This window comes from Nanorana parkeri, unplaced genomic scaffold (assembly GCF_000935625.1).
Source record: "Nanorana parkeri isolate BGI_ZX_2015 unplaced genomic scaffold, ASM93562v1 scaffold690, whole genome shotgun sequence".
Taxonomy (NCBI): Eukaryota; Metazoa; Chordata; class Amphibia; order Anura; family Dicroglossidae; genus Nanorana; species Nanorana parkeri.
This window is the reverse complement of record NW_017306958.1, coordinates 777,717-794,773: the sequence shown is the minus strand read 5'-3', so window position 1 is coordinate 794,773 and position 17,057 is coordinate 777,717. Positions and strand designations below refer to the sequence as shown.

Sequence of the window (17,057 nt, the reverse complement as noted above, 5' to 3'; positions counted from 1 at the left end):
TTCCCCCACATTATACACCTCTAGTTGTTGTAGGGATGCACAGATACCAGTGTTGATACTTGGCATTTTCAAGAGAACTACCAGGGTTGCAGGGGTTGCAGCTGCGACTGGGCCCTGGTGCTCCATCACTGTCCTGGATTCAATAATCTGTATTGTTTTAGAAAAACTGTCACATGACAATAACAAAAAAGGTATCAGTATTTGGTACCTTTACACAGTACTCACAGGTATCTGTGAGTACTTGGATAAGCATCGGTACTTGTACTGGGAAAAAAAATGGTATTGGTGCATCCCTAATATATATACAGAATATAACAAACTCCCGCCCTCACTCACTGTGTCCGTGTGCCGGTGATCAATCATCACATCACGGAGAGAGCAGGGACGAGTCAGCGGCGCGCTGGTCCAGTGGGAGGAGCTCCAGGTGGGGTCCTAATTTAGCTCTGATGTTCTTGTTTTTGAAAACCCAGAGACCTCATATACTGCTTTTGCAAGAGATGCATCTGACTGGTGGGGAGGTTACGGTACTAAAATGCCACTGAGTACAGCAGGCCTTTTATTCTGTTTATTCCATGTATGCTCGTGGCACATCTACTGTATATTGCTTAGTAAATCTCTGGTATGTTCAACACAATCATGCGGATCCTGAAGGGAGACACGTGGCATATCCCCTCTATGTTTCATCATTCAAATTTATATGTGATATCTGACAAATTGGCCCAATACCAACTGTTTAAGTTGTTAGTTGTCGAGGATTTCAATGTGGTCCTGGACCCCATGCTAGTTTCTTCTAACCCCACTAGGACTAGGTTGGGGGAACTTCAGGGTTGGACTGAGGTTATGTCCTTGACAGAGGCTTGGAGGTAGACAAATCTGGGTGTATGTAAGTATTCTTAGTTTATCACTCTGCCTCTAGGATTGACCAGGGGTTTATCTGCTCTCATACCCTATTGCTCCTGCAGCAGGCCAGATTATCTCCTTAAGGCAGATATCACATTATATTGAAGGTTGAGTTGGCCATCAAATCCTTTCCCACTAATAAGGCCCCAGGCCTCCATTGTGCTTATCTCTAAGGTGGGTTAAGACCCTTTTCTACTGTATAGGCCCAATTCTTTGCTGAATAATGACCTGAAAATATTTGCAATGGGACTTGGTTAAGTATTCCTGTGCTCTTATGTCCCATCTCCCACTATCAGGCATCCTTCACAATCCATTTTTTTCCTCAGCCTATGAGAATCCTACAGCGTCTCATTGGTGGTCCGCAAGAGGAATCCAATATATCTTTCATCTTCTATCCCTGGATAATGTTAAATCTTTTTGATATCTTTGCGATCATTGGAATATCCCTCAAGCGGAACACTTTGGGTACTTTCAGATTCACAACTATGTTCATACGCTTCTACAGAATTGCCCAGGCTGCCCTCGTACCCTCACCCCTTTTCAGTCCTTATGTTGAAACTGCACTTGGCAGGCTGTATCTCCCTGTTATATTTGTCTCTAATATCCCGACTAACAAGTCTAAACTCCCTTATATGGGTAAATGGGAGGATAATCTGGGCGAATTTCTAGACATGGCTGAATGTGGAAGATCTGGACGGCTGTGGATAAATGTTCTCCTAATATCCTAGCTCAGGAGCATGCGCATAAGGTGTTGTTTCATTGGTATTTGACTCCTGATAGAATATCTAAATCTGCATTGTTTATTTTGGTGATGGATCTGATTGCTATAGCCCTACGCTTTTCTAGTGATATTAGGGAACTTCAGGTTGGTAGTATAGTCTGGCCCTTTATGTAGATAATTTGGTTTTGTTTCTGCAGGATCCCTCCTCTGAGAGCTGCTCTTCAGCTCATGGATGAATTTTCTGCATACTCTGGCCTACGGGTTAATTAGTACAAGTCACAAATTTTACCATTAGATGGGACTGCAAGGACCAGGGTGGATCTGGATCTACCCTCAAAGTGGGCTTCATAGATCCGGTATCTGGGGATTCAAATTACTAGCTCTATTTCCAGTTATGAGCCCCTGAACCTCACCCTCCTAATAATGCTAACCAAGAGGAGGTTAGTGGCCGTTGCAGAATCACCCTCTTTCCCCACTAGGTGAGGTCAACCTTCTAAAAAAATGAAACAGTCTTGTCTCCTCCTTTCTGTGAGGTAATGTGCCTCCTAGACTTAAATTGAATACACTACATCTACTCTCGGCTGGTGGGTTGGCCCTTCCTGATTTTACAATACATTTTTCTGGGTCAGTTAGTCCATGCACATAACTGGTTGCCCTTGATAAGACTAATGCTGCTGTAGTGTTAGAAGTGGCTTCTTTGGGATCCCATGAATCAGAATTTGGTATATAGGGGCCCAAGTGCACCGTACCAACTTATGACTTCTATGGAGACTACACTTAGGGCCTGGTCAGTGGTCTACCTGGCCTCTCCATGTTTCTTTGAGGAGGAATCCTTGGCTACCCCATGTTGCCTCCATCCCGGATCCATCTATTTTGGCTCCTGAGGGGATAAATTGCTTGGTCCATATTCTGCAGGGTAACTCTTTGTCCTCCTTTGACACCCTGAAGTCTAAATGTAACTTATCTAACACCTATTTGTTTAGGTACCTCCAACTGAATCACGTCTTTGCTGCATAGTTTGGGTCTCAAGGCCTGGAACTACATTCCCATGGTAGAAGCCTTAATGTGTGATTCCTCTCCTAAGAAACCTCTCTTTACTGTATACCAATTGCTCCAACCTGCCTATTCCCCTAGTCAAATAGTTAGCACGAGTCACTGTCTGAAGGATACATGTACTCAAGAACCAGCTGCACTCCTTACCGGAATAGTAGTAAACCTGCCAAGCAGGTGGGTGCTTGTAGTGACCACAGACGGCCCCCATGAACAATGCACATCTAGAAAGGATTGTCACCAGCACAACAAAAGTTTTGAAGCAAAAAGTCCTTTATTGACAAATCGCCATCCACTACATATTTTGCTTCAAAACTTTTGGTATGCTGGTGACAATCCTTTCTAGAACTGTCTGAAGGATGTCCCAAATCTAGATGAGGAAAGCTGGCGAGATTGTTGGACTATCCCTTTTGTTGTCTGATATCAGTCAGAGACTGTCTTATTCAATTTAAAATGTTACAGAGAGTTTAACTCCAGCAAGGCTTCATAGTGCTTTTAAGGGCTCTTCTGTGCAGTGCTGGCGTTGCCAAGAAATTTCCGCTAACTTTTTTCACATGTCCTGGACCTGTACGGCGATTGCAGACTATTGGAGAGTGGTTGTTCAGTTCCTGCAGAATCGGACTTCTCTTTCTCTCCAACCCACTCCCCCCCAACCCCACTTTGTTTACTGGTACTCGCAGAGCACCTGAACCCAGGCAGCCACCTTTTCTAATGCTTGTAAGGATATTTTCCTACATAGGAAGAAAACAACCAGGCCTACTGTGGATACAAGGAAGAGGCTAGGTAATTTAATGCTCCAATTTTATAATGGTATCTATACCAGAAAAGGCTGTCCGGTAAAGTCTGTGCTGTCGATTGAAAATACTGACGTTAGCTGCCCTTTCAGATGATGCGTTTCTTAATGTACGCAATGCTTTGCACTACTTTGTTGTAACATGTTTGATGTGCTCTCCCAGTGCATGGTTTGGTTTTTGGGAATCTTTGTTTTACCATGTAGGTTATGAGTTTATTTGCAATGGTACTGTATCAGAACTCTGTATGAGGGGCTGTATGTTGTGAGGGATATGTGATCTGTATAATGGTACCAGCGACACATGACCGCAACAGCAGGACCCTTTGCCCCATTGCCAAGCATTGGAGCCGCGATACCGCGGGAATTACCACGCGATAAATCGCTCAGTGTGAACGGGGCCTAATGGAAGGAGCCCTTCAGTGATACACAATAGACAGTGCCTCTGTCAAGTATTTAGTATTTCATCTGGTGCTGTAGTGTTGCATTTCAATATCTGTACTTATAGTTGTACTGCCAATAGTAAGTTAAACTCTCCAATTATTTTAAAGGAGAACTATGGGGTCAGTGTTTTTCCCCATAGTTCTCCTTAGGGTAACGGGAGGACACAAACTAGCGTCCTCCCGTTACCCTAAGCTCAGTATACCGCGAGCTACAGCTCGCGGTATACTGAGACGCCGCAGCCGGAGCGGATCCCGACGTAGATGACGGATCCGCCCAGCTGCGTGAGTGACAGCTGGCTCTGCCTATCTAGAGGCAGGGCCAGCTGTACCCGCCCCCTCCCCTATTCGTTCCGCCAGTCAGCGCTGGCAGATCGGGGCGGGGAGAGGGGAATCCAGCCCCTCCCCCTGTCACGGCAGAGAGCCGTGACAGGATCGGAAGGTGAGCGAACCTGGTATGTGTTCGCTCACCTCCCGATCTACTGAGCCGACCTGTGACAGTCTCATTGTCACAGGTCGGCTAGAACTATGAGGTGAGTGGAAATCACTCATCTCATAGTTCTCCTTTAATGTGTCCCCTTCCTATTAGCAGCAAAACTATACGTGAAAATGTAATAACTTGTGCACACACAAAACATGTTCATATTGACATATACTGAAGAGTAAACTGGACTAACTTTAGTGTGATCCCTGTGCCTGTATTTCACAACTATGTACATATGTAGAATGTTACTTTCAGCTGCTCACAAGCCACTGAATTATCAAATGCAAGTCAGTTTTGAGATGTGGATCCAAATGCAGAGATAAATACGGTACAAAGACCAATTTTTTTTCAAACATAAGAATTTGTCTGGTAAACTCTGCCAATAGGCCACAATGGATGCTACTTGGTGAGTGTTTAAGCTTTTTTTTTTTTTTTGCAGGGCTCTGCGAATTTACTTGTCCACAGTGACAATGTTTTAAACTCAGTATGCAGCATTTTAAACTCCCTAATCTCCAACCATTTAAAAAGGAGGTAGACAAGTCTTTCTTCTCAAAGTTTTCTGGATTCATCCCCCAAAAAATAAACAATGGGTAGTTTTGCCCAGTCCTTAAACCTAGAGAGAATTCAATGCACGGCAGACCTCCAATCCACATACTTGAGCTCACATATCAGCCCCACTTTTGATAACGAATTGATAAGTCTTCACACCTGCCTGCCCTACCCCAAATGCACAGCAGAATCTTGATCCATAAAATAGCATTTTATTCCTGTCCTATATATTAGGGCAGGAATAAAATCCAAGCCCATTGTGGATCAAGATACTGCTGTGCATTTGTGGGGGCCTGCATGTGTGCAGGTGTAAAGGCTAATGTTAGGTGGATGAGCAGCTTGCATACTGTGGGGTATGTGGCATGTCCCCTAAAATTTACCACCAGCGGGTAAAACTCACCTCCGGCTCCTGTTGGGCAGGGGATCAAGCTTGCTAAAAATTCTCCGGTCCGGCAGGTGGGCAGAAAAAAATCCTCGGGCGGGGAACATTAAATCCTCCTGTCAGCCAGGTGAGTGAACGAGCCCCTACCATGAAGATGGATCCTCCAGGTAGACCTCAGTTGAGGGTCTCCTATGGACTTCAGGTACGTCAGGGAGGTGGGTGGGCCAGGCTTGTAATTGGCAGCCGGCTTTAGGGAGCTGTCAAAGTAAATAATGATGTAGCATACTAGGGATGCACCGATACCAATACTAGTATCGGTGCCGATACCGAGTATTTGGGCGAGTACTCGTACTCACCCAAATGCTCCTATACCTTTCCCGATACTAGAACTTCCGGTCAGAGGCAGATTTCCTCTGACAGGCAGTGCCGCGAGGAAAGCTGGCACCATGATGTTTGGCTGGCTTGATGCTGATTGGCCGGGAAGCCGGCTTCCCAGCCAATCAGTGTCGAGCCGGGCAAACAAATCTGATAATATAGCGACACGACCCCCACCCTGCAGGTACCTAATTCCCCTCACATAGATCCTTCGCATTCAGTTCCTCGGCCAGATCTGCCGTCTCCTGTGTGCACACTGCACAACGCTCACGTGATCAGCGTTTAGCCTGCTACTGTGCATGCACAGGATTTCTGAATGAGAGCACTGGGCAGTCTGCGCATGCACAGTAGCAGGCTGAGCGCCGATCACGTGGGTGCTGTACACAGGAGACGTGGGAAGATCTTGGAGAGCGGTGTCTGCCCACTTGGGAGAGCGCTGGCCGAGGGACTGGTACGTTAATGAATGCGATATGGATCTATGCGAGGGGAATTAGGTGCCGGGTCGTGTCACCATATTGTCAGATCTGTTTGGCCGGCCTCGATGCCAATTGGCTGGGAAGCCGGCTTCCCGGCCAATCAGCATCGAGGCCGGCCAAACAGAGTGGAGTCGGCTTCCCGGGCAATCAAGAAGCCTTCCTGGCTTCCTGATTGCCCGGGAAGACTGCTTGCTACCGGAAGTGCCGGTATCGGTACTCGGTATCGACGAGTACCGAAATATAAGAATCGGTACTCGATACCGAAAAACCGTTATCTGTGCATCCCTACTGCATACCATCCGACAAGGCTTCACGTGCCTGGCACATGTCAGGGGTTGTCTACCCCTGCTCTAGAGTATTCTCCTTCCCTCCTGCCCCGAGCAGCTACATAAAAGTTTTAGTTGGTGGAGGGGCAGAGGCTGAATCAACAGCAACCATAATTAGACACTCCTAGAAGAGGAACAGGCTATGACATGCAAGGAAGGAGGGGGCTGGGCTAGAGAACTGACGCTGCTGGAGTAGTCAAGTTTTCTTGAAATCCAAAAAGGTACAATGTAAAGTGAATAAAAAATAAGTTGGTGACAGTTTCTTTAATAGGCCTCTCGTGCTGTATTTCCTAAAAGGCAGATTATGACTTTTTTTTATTCATGAAAATTTAAAAAGCAAATTTATTCATACCAGAGATGAAGTGAAACATTATTTAAAAAAATGTTTTATTAAAAGAAAGTTATACGTTACAAAAAATAAAAACTCTTTAAAACAGTTTTACCCATTTGGGTTCTGTAGATGTAAATAAATTCAATGTTAAAACATTGCTTAATACCTCAAAATAAAATATTCATTTTTTTAAAGTTCAATATAACCCCTCTACCCTCAAAGAAAACAAAAACATACAAATTTCTACAACAGAAAAAAGGAATAAAAAAATAGCTCTAAATACAAAAGAAAAATAAAAGGAATGAATACAGTCATCACAATTATAATTCACCAATGGCAGGGTAATTCTTTTGGGCCACCTGAGGAACCTGCAAACTCCACCAGCAGTAATTACTGCTAAGTGAGGTATCAAACAAAAAAATAAATAGCAAACACCCTTTTCATGCATTACTAGTGCAGCCAAAACATTAACATTTTTAATGACATCCCAATTTATAGAATATAACGTGATCTTGTAAAACTTGGGCTGTGCTAGTTTGATGATCACTAAAAGGACCAGCAGACATAATAAAAAGCACTTGATTTTTTTTTATAGATAAAATATGCAAACCAAAACTGTCGGCATTTGACATCAAATGGTTTAGCTAGGTATAATAATTATTGTAAGCTTCCTGGTCCTTTGAAGAAAAGCTATTGCTTTTCAGGGCAAAGAACCAGGTTCCCATTATTTCACAACCGCTATTAAAGTGACACTAAACTTAGGAGTTGAATCTCAAAAATGCATTCAAGTGCCTTTACTATTAATAAAAATGTCTCCTAATTGTGCATCACTCGGCTGTAGCTCCTCAAATCAGCTCTGAATTGGTGCCGACACGGTCCTTTCTTCTGGAGGGTGGCTACTTTTGTTCCTCATGGTCCGTGTGTGTTGTAAAGTAGCCACCACTCCAAGCATGGACTACAATCTCATGTATAGTTTGCTAATTTTTATTGAAATTATTGGAGCGGTGGCTACTTTACAACACAGTGTAACCACGCAAAACAAAAGTAGCCACTCTCCAGAAGGAAGGACAGTGTCAGCACCAATTCAGAGATGATTTGAGGATCTACAGCCCAGTGATGCACAAATAAGATAAATTTTTGTTAATAGTTAAAAAGGTACTTGAATGTATTTTTAAGATTTAATTCCAGAGTTTAGTGTCACTTTAATACTTCACTTCTGTGTTTCCCTTCCATAGCACCAATACCGGAAATACCCGGTACTTTTAAATATGGGGTAATTACCTTCTCTCGTTGCTCCTACAGCACCTAATCATCAGATACAAGCACTGTCATGTGGAAAAAAAAGGTCCTTCGACCTGTGTAATCTTGCACATGCCTTTCTACTTGGTACTGCAGTGTGCAATTCAGGCAGCAGGGGAAGTTATGCGTTAGTAGCAGAGCAGGTGGGTTATAAGCAGAACTGTTCACTTTATTCTGAATGTCACTTTGCTCATTCACTAGAAGCCTTAGAATTGTATACCCTATTATCATGCAAATTGGCTAAAAAGTTTGACAGGCAATAAAATTAAAGATGAAAGAAAAAAAATAAAATATTCAGCCACTTGCATATACATTGTTACAGAAAAAGCCAAAGTGAACAATGCATATTATTTCAGGTGACATAATAATAGCTGCCAATGGCAATTTGATTAATGGTGCAAGATGCACTGCTGCCTCGGGTTCTTGCTTTACTACTTTAAGGTAATCTTTAAAAATTCAGCAGTAAGGTTTCACCTAAGTGTAATGGTAGAAGACACCGATTATGAAATGTCTTGGTGCTACTTAATAAACCAGCCAATAGAATTCGGCAATTTTAATTTTCCATATGATGTATGCTTTTTTACCAGTTTCTTTTTTGCCACTAGTATTTGAACCATTTCTTTTTTAAGGAAAAAATATTTGATCATCTTCTGCCACAACACCCTTAAAAGCTAGTAGCAGACTAGCGATCGATGAATTGGTGTTTGACTGTTAGAATGGCAATTCTCTTACAAGGAAAAGGGGGATAAGAAATGTAAGACACATACCTCAACCTCCCATAAATAATTCAGTGGCATCCCTAGCCACTTTTTTAAAGTTGAACACACTTTGGTAGTAGAATGGCAGTTTTAAAAATGTGCACTGTACTAAAAAATGAAAAGAAAATAATATTAACATTCCATATACTTTGTTGATATTTGCACAGTTAGTACAGGCATTTTCTATTCACGGCATCTAACCTTCCATACTAATCCTATCATTCACAGTCTATCCCAATGTTATTCTAAGGTGGCAGCTTTTGTAGATGGACAATCCTGTAACTACACAGATTTAAAAGAGTGTAAAAATGTTCAGAGCATTTATATTTTTTAGCTGCATAAATACCGACTGGTAGGTCTATTCACAATCACTATAATCTGTAATGCAAGAGTGAGAATCTAATAGCTTTTAGGCAAGTTATACCTAAATTCCCACATGAAAACAGCCAATGTTCACACACTTTATGTACCACAGAATGAAAAATATCTGTGCTGTGCAGCTTCCAGCTTGCCTACAAAAGCAAGAATCCTCCAGAACAAAACAGTGACTTTACATTATAAAAACAAGTACACTAATGTGTAATAATTAAAGCACAAGTTACAAAAAAGGTTATTAAATGGCATCAGTACTGTATATTTTTGTCTATAGGATCTAGTGCCCTAAAAATAAAAAAATAAACTGTCATGTAATTAGAGAATGAACATTTGGCTCCAAAAACCTGAGAATTGATGTATAACCGTTATAGCAACACATTGTAGGGGAACCCAAAATCATGTCATGAACATGTAAATATCATATAAAAAGCCTATAGGCACCTTTCACACTGGCTGATCAAAAAAGAGGATCCGTGCACAGATCCTCGCCTGACCACAACCGTACGGAGAGGATGTCACCGCTGTGGCATCCATGTCCGTAGTCGGAAACTGCCGGACCTAATGTATGTCTATGGGAAATCTGATGTTAACGAACATTTAGAATACCCCCGATCCAGTCTGTTGAAATGGAACAGTGTTCCGTCTTTTTCAGACCCAACTGGAGCCGGGGGCAACCGGGTGTAAACGAACACTCGTCTGCTTAAACACAACTGCCCAGACTTGCATTGGGCATCCAATCAGTTCAGTCTAAAAAACTGGACGATTGGACCGCCCATGCGAAAGGGGTCTAAATCTCCTTTAAAGGCAAATTTTGGTACTATGTTCATTTTGAGCATTACAGCTTGTAGCCAATCTTCCCAGGTGTTGCCCAAGTATTAAACATTCCGTGTGGGAAAAATAATGTGTGAATATAAAGGATGCACAATCTCATCAGGATAGAAATTAAGTTTCCATTGCTGACCCCCATCTTTTCAGGTGCACACTGAAAAGTCTGAAGACAACAATACAAGTTCTCAAATTTATTTTAATGCCCCTACAAATATAAAGTGTACCAATAGGCAAAACATTTTTTTTCAGTTTTGGATATAACCTCTGCCAGGTTGATTTGCTGACCGTGTACCACTGAGGAATTTTCCCTTCACTTCCTGTCCCAAGACTCAACAGGAATTTTGTCAAAATGACTCAAAGTGAGGGGAATTCCCCTCAGACAACTGTCCTCAGTTCAAGTATCCCGATTTGAAGACTTCCCCCTCACCTCTTATTGTGGGCTCAACTGTAAAAATTTTGGATTTCACCTAACCTTCTGTTTATGTAAATATGGTCACCAGGGAGAGTGGTGAATCTCCCAAATGGGGACTCTGACAGCAATAAAAGCTTGACAACCTTTACCCACCATCTAAAACGGGGGGAAAAAAGGGTTTTGGCTATACATACACTTTAACCAGATAGTGCTCATCTACAAGATGATATTTTTAATACTGATTAAAAAAGATGCAACAACTTGCCTTAATTGCTGTGTCTCCACTGCTGATCAGATGTTTTAAGAAATTGATTGAATTAGCTTGAGCTTGCATCTAATGAACATTTAGGGAACTGCAATTAAAATAGTTCCATATATAAATAGCAAAAAGTTCTTTCATTTATCTATATTTTTTTCATATCATAATTTGCTAGATATAGAAGTGCAGCTCTATTGCATCTGTTTATTCTGTACATACTGATCATTAGAATACAAATACAAGTCTTCACTGATAAGAATGATGTTTGAGTAGTGAGTGAATGTTCTGAAAAATTCAGCTTTATTTTTCTGGGGGGGAAAAATAGTTACCACCATGGCACATACGCTTAATTATTTTGAAGGTAATGTTTAGCATCCCTCCACTGTGTCAATCATAAAATGATAAAAAATATTGAACCCATGAAGTGTTGCAGTGTTTAATGCATGCCCACCGGGCTGTTGTCACTGGATAAGCATGCAATTAGGAAAATATGCGAATTGCTTGCGTGGCAGGGGCATGGCAGGCAGGACACTCTGGTAACTGTCGCTCACAGATCCGGATGGCACATTCCATGCAAAAGAGATTGTGCCCACAGGGAACCAAGGCTGCTATTACTTCACTCTCATAGCAAACAACGCAGTCTCGTCCACTCTTGCGCTGGCCATCTGAACTGTTTGATTCTGTGGGCGAGCCAGATGCCACTGAAGAACTACCAGGTAGAGAAGAGGATGATGAATACCCAGCGCTGTTTGAAAACGATGACAGGGATTCTTTGCTTGGCAGCCATGAAATACTGCTGACTGGATCACTATGAATTCGTCGGGCAAGAGGATGTTCCAGTCCGATGCCATGATCAGGTAAAGAAGGGGAGAGCAGCGGTGTAGAACTTCCACTAAACACACTATTTCTCCTTTGAGTGTGGCAACCACTAAAAGTTTGAACATGGCCACTGGATGGTTCAAAGGGTGACCAAACAGCTGTAGGTGTATTTGAATCTAGTGCAAGATATTCCAAACCAAACTCGCAGTCCTCTATGCCCACAGAATGTTGACTACCAAGGGTTTTTCCACCTAGTGCAAAGCTTCTACTTACAACAGATCTGCATGGGCTTGCTGGACTTTGTTCTCTGCAAGATGACCCATAGTAGGGACTCTCAACAGATGAGCTAAGACTTTCAGTCCGTGATCCACTAGAGCCATGGCGTGGAACTTGCTGCTTAGACCATATATTGCCTGGGCCTCCAATCAGCATATCCATGCAAACATCTGTTCCATTAGAGTGAAAATCGCTATCTGGAAGGTTGTCTACTAGGGAGCCTGTCCGCATAGTGATGTGGGCTTCAATTTCTTCCCGAGCACGGTCTACATTCTCTGGCATACCTGTAACCTCAAAAATGGGTTCCTTGTCTCGACTTGGTGTAACAATGTAAGTATGAGTATTCTGTTGAATTCTCTTGATCGTAGCACCTTTGGGTCCTACAACAAGGCCAACAACACGATATGGTACACGGACCTGAATAGTAGTTTGTCCTGGTAAATTTGGAGGCCCTTGCACAGCTCCAGCAATTCCATTCATCTTATTTCTGGTGGCTCTTATAATTGAAAAATGTTCAGCTGCTGCCAGGATTTCCCTTTTTGCCATTTCAACATCTTCTTTACGGCCAGTCACAATAAAGACTGGTTCCTCTCCTCGTACAGGGGTCTTGATATAAGTATTTGTTTTGGCTCTCAGCGCTTTAATTTTGCATCCTGTAAAAATTAAGAGTGTCAGAAGGATAATCAGAGAAACAAAAATTAAGACAATAGAATGTTATCACAGCTTTATGAAGATCATATTTCAGAAGAGAAATATCAAAAGGAGCTGTTTAACAGAGATGTATTGGTCTATGAGTTTGACTGCAAACATAAAACACTAGCCAATTAGTTGTGCTAAACATTTTCCACACGGAGCTGAACTAAAAATTATCCATTGTTGAACTGATTGTATGCAGGGTTATATTTGCTAGCCGTACGCATCAGAGATATCAAGGGGAGCTTGTTGGTCGCTTTTACTTTACCCCCTCTGTGCCCCCTGATGCGCAACCAATTGCCATTCTGTTACCTTTAGCTCCTTACCCCTCATTTACATTCAAGCTGCCATCCAGACTATCCTCCCTCTTTATTCCTTCTTGGTCCATAACTGGCTCCTTCACTTCCTCTAATACCCTTCCCTGCACAGTCTGTTTACCGTTTACTACAGTCTGTCAAAATGAATATGGCATGCAACATCTGGTGCTACAGTTGCATTCATTATGTCAAGTGATTGCCAACGAAGCGCATGCAGGCTGCAAGTCATATACACTGAATGAAACCCAAAATGCCCGAAATCGGGCCTGCAACGCAGCTTTACTGTAGCAGATAGGGATATATTTTTTATAATACAGAAAAAAAATAGTTTTTTTTTTCCTGTATTTTTTTTTCTGTATTAGTTTGTTTTTTTATCAATGAATACAAGGCTTTCTCGGATTGGACAAAAAGCGGGATAGGATGAAGAGCAGTAGGCGGAAAATAAATGTTACTTGGGTTTTTCTGGCGCTCCTACTGAAGTCTTTGGGGACAAAAATATGCAACAAATACAGGCAACACAACACTAAGCTGTGAATGGGGGCCTGATTTGAGAAAATGTTGCCAAATCCCATTTTCAGTACTAACTGATTGACTTAGACTCTTAAGCAAAGCAACTGCCTGCTAGCCATCATCTTAAAAAATTACCCTTAGGCGCTAACTACTTCTTACCATTCGTCGCAGCACAATGAAGATGCTGTCACAGGCCCAAAAAAAAAAAAAAAAGTATTACTCGTAGAACAAAAAACAAGGATATGGATTTGAAGAGACCACATATTAATTTGTGGTCTATAATTTTACAGAGCTAATATAAATATTTGGAGGCAAAGTAGTTAAAGTGTTTTAAAAAACTAAAATGTTCGCACGCCCAGCGGAAAAGAGTCAAGCGGTCATTGTTTGAACTTCAACTAGTAGACCCCTGGCGCATTAACGATCCCAATGGCAGGGACTACACACACGTCAGCCCCGCACCAATCCTATTCACGCATAGACTTCTTTTTGCTCCAACACGCACCTCCATAGGTACTTTGGCCCTATCCGATCACTCCCCAGTGCACATGAGTATACTCGTGGGGGAGGGTATTCGCTCGCCTTTCACCTGGCGGCTGAACGAGTCCCTCCTGCAAGACGACGCTGTACTGGCCGACCTTAAATCGGAGCTGACACTCTACTTCAGGGACAACGCCTCCCCAGAGCAGGATCCGCTTACCCTATGGGAAGCACATAAATGTGTCATGCGTGGGATGCTGATCAAAATAGGTGCCCGGAGGAAGAGGCAGCGACTGCAAAGAATCGAGGCCTTATATGGCCAACTGTGAGCCTTAGAGTTGCATCACAGGGCTGCTTTAGACGGGGACACCCAGACCCAGACTCGATCAGAACTTAGAGACCTGCTGCTGGAGGGGGTACGGGCCCAGTTAGGGAGAGCACGGCGCACGTTCTACGAATTTGGGAACAAACCTGGAAAGCTCCTAGCACGTGCCCTGAAAGATGTTAGACCCCGTACATACATACCATCCGTTCGACAGAGGGGGCACTAGTCTCTAGATCTAAGGACATAGCGAAGCAATTCCATTCGTTCTACTCTGCCCTCTACAATCTACATCATGACGCAGGACAGTCGGGGACTCAGGAACGGACTCGGGCGATCCAGGCGTACCTGACCAGCTCGGGCATGCCCCGCTTGCCCGAGTCGGCTGCACTAAGTATGGAAGTGCCTATCTCGGTGGGGGAATTTGAAGTGGCCCTGAAAAATATGAAACCAGGGAAGGCACCGGGACCAGACGGACTGACCCTAGTATATTACAAATCCTTTCAGGAGCTTCTAGGGACCCACTTCTCAGAGGCCTATAATTCGCTCAAGGGAAGAACACTACCTCGGGACGCCCTTAGGGCACAAATTACAGTAATCCCTAAAGCAGGGAAAGACCCTGCGCAATGTGCTAGCTACAGGCCCATTTCACTGCTGAATACCGACCTGAAGCTGTTCACCCGCATACTAGCTTCTCGACCTTCTCCCTTTCTTAGATGATCTTATTGGAAGGGATCAAGTTGGTTTTGTGCCGGGCCGAGAGGCAAGAGACAACGCCATCAGAACTCTGAACGTGATCCATCTAGCGCGTACGCGCTCTCAGCCGCTTCTCCTGCTGTCTTTGGACACGGAGAAAGCGTTTGACAGGGTGAACTGGTCATTTATGGGGGAAATGCTAGACTACATTGGGCTGGGGTCGAGTATGCAGCAGTGGATTCAGTCATTGTACTCGAACCCTACGGCGGTGATTAGAGTAAACGAGGCCCTGTCGGAACCCCTCACCATTTCTAATGGGACTCGTCAGGCATGTCCGCTCTCGCCCATTATCTTCATACTTAGCCTTGAACCACTACTTAGGACTATACAGGGAGCCCCGGACATAAGTGGACTGGACTGCGGTGGAAGACAGCATAAGGTTGCGGCTTACGCCGATGACCTGCTGCTATATGTTACGCACCCAGAAATCTCCCTACCCAATGCCATGCACGCTATACGCGCGTATGGACAACTGACAGACTTTAAGCTGAATTGGAGTAAATCGGAGGCGTTGAATGTATCACTCCCAGGAGGGTCGACTGGCGCAGCTAAGGGACTCTTTTCGATTTCGGTGGGTGGACTCGTCAATCACTTACCTGGGGGTGGCTATACCTGCAGATATCCGTAAAAAACGTTCTCCCTGAACTTCATCCCTCTCCAGCAACGTATCACGTTAGATTTGGCCTCCGGGGACCGCCCTTCCTTTACATGGCTAGGTCGCAATAATATCTTAAAAATGGTGGTTATGCCGAGATTACTCTCTCTCCTCCAAACGCTTCCAGTGTCAATCCCGGTGACATTCCTCCGCCGGCTCACATCTCAATTCCTAACCTTTTTGTGGATGCACAAGAGGGCTCGGTTGAGGCATCAGATATTGTCCAGATCCAAGAGAGGTGGTGACCTGAGCTTTCCAGATCCAGTGATGTACTATAAAGCGACACACCTGTCGGTGGTGGTAGACTGGTGTTGTAACGCCAAACACAAGCTGTGGGTGGAACTGGAACAACTGGAGTGCACCCCGCCTTTGCAAAGCGCACCTTGGATCTTTCCTAGGATGCCGCTCGCGTATTGGTCGAACCCGTTGGTTCGGGCCACAATGAAGGCAACTAGCGGGACACTGTCCAACCCGGGGTTCTCCCCACAGCCCTTGCCTCTCCTACCACTGACAGGGAATCCTCACTTCCCCCCGGGCCTGCATACGCCACTGGCTAGGTCACTGACCTCGTTGGCGTTTACTAGACTGTATAAGTTCCAGGGGGCAGGCCAGTGGTTAACCATTGCTCAGATTGGGGAGCTGACAGACCCACCCCTGGGTTTCTGGAGCTCCCTACAGATACGACCCTTTCTGGACACGTCTCCAGCGGGAGCCCCCCCTCTGAGACCGAGTACAGAATTTGAGACCATATGTGACAAGGCGGAGCCAGTGAGACACATGCTATCACACCTGGTCGAATGTCTTCGTAGTCCACCTGACCTTCCCCCTCCGTACTTTATCAGGCAATGGGAGGCGGATCTAGGAGTGGAGTTTAGACCCGAACAGGTTGATCGCATGCTGCACTTTGCGCTCAAATCATCAGTCTCGACGAAGAGGCGGGGTACAAGCTGTTGTCCCGATGGTATAGGGTCCCGAAGGCTGTGCACGCCATGTACCCGGCGGTCCCTGAGACATGTTGGCGCTGCGAGGGAGAGGTAGGATCCCTACTGCACATTTTTGGGAGTGCCCGGGGGTTTCTACATTCTGGTCTGATTGCCGCTCTTGTCCAGCAGATCACGGCTACGTCCCTCCCGTTTGCTCCTGCGGCATACCTCCTCTACCTGACACCGCTACCGAGGAAAACCTATAAAAGATCCTTACTGAACCACCTACTGAATGCGGCTCGGGCATGCATCCCGGCACTGTGAAGGCAGGCCCGCCCGCCCTCAGTGGAGATGTGGGTGAAAAGAGTGGAGGAGATCCGGCTGATGGAGGATCTGACATCCTCAATCTGTAAGACCCAAAATAAATTTGTAGCTACCTGGGGAGCTTGGTACTTGTTCAGAGATTCCTCAGCGTTCCCCCAGGGCAGTCAGGAGTGAGCTATTGGGGAGGATGCCAGCAAGATGGTGGCTCCAGTGGACCGGGTCGGTGTCTC

At 44.5% G+C, this 17,057-nt stretch overlaps 1 protein-coding gene across 1 annotated transcript in view; it reads right to left on the bottom strand.

Annotated features, from left to right (window-relative positions):
* Positions 1-11,150: 11,150 nt before the first annotated feature.
* The window catches only part of MEX3D (mex-3 RNA binding family member D), a 9,461-nt gene continuing 3,554 nt past the window's right edge, over positions 11,151-17,057 (bottom strand). The window contains exon 2 of the mRNA XM_018563732.1: positions 11,151-12,503. Within this exon, the coding sequence (XP_018419234.1) occupies positions 11,236-12,503 (1,268 nt within the window). The 3' untranslated portion in view covers positions 11,151-11,235. The remainder of the gene's footprint in view (positions 12,504-17,057) is intronic.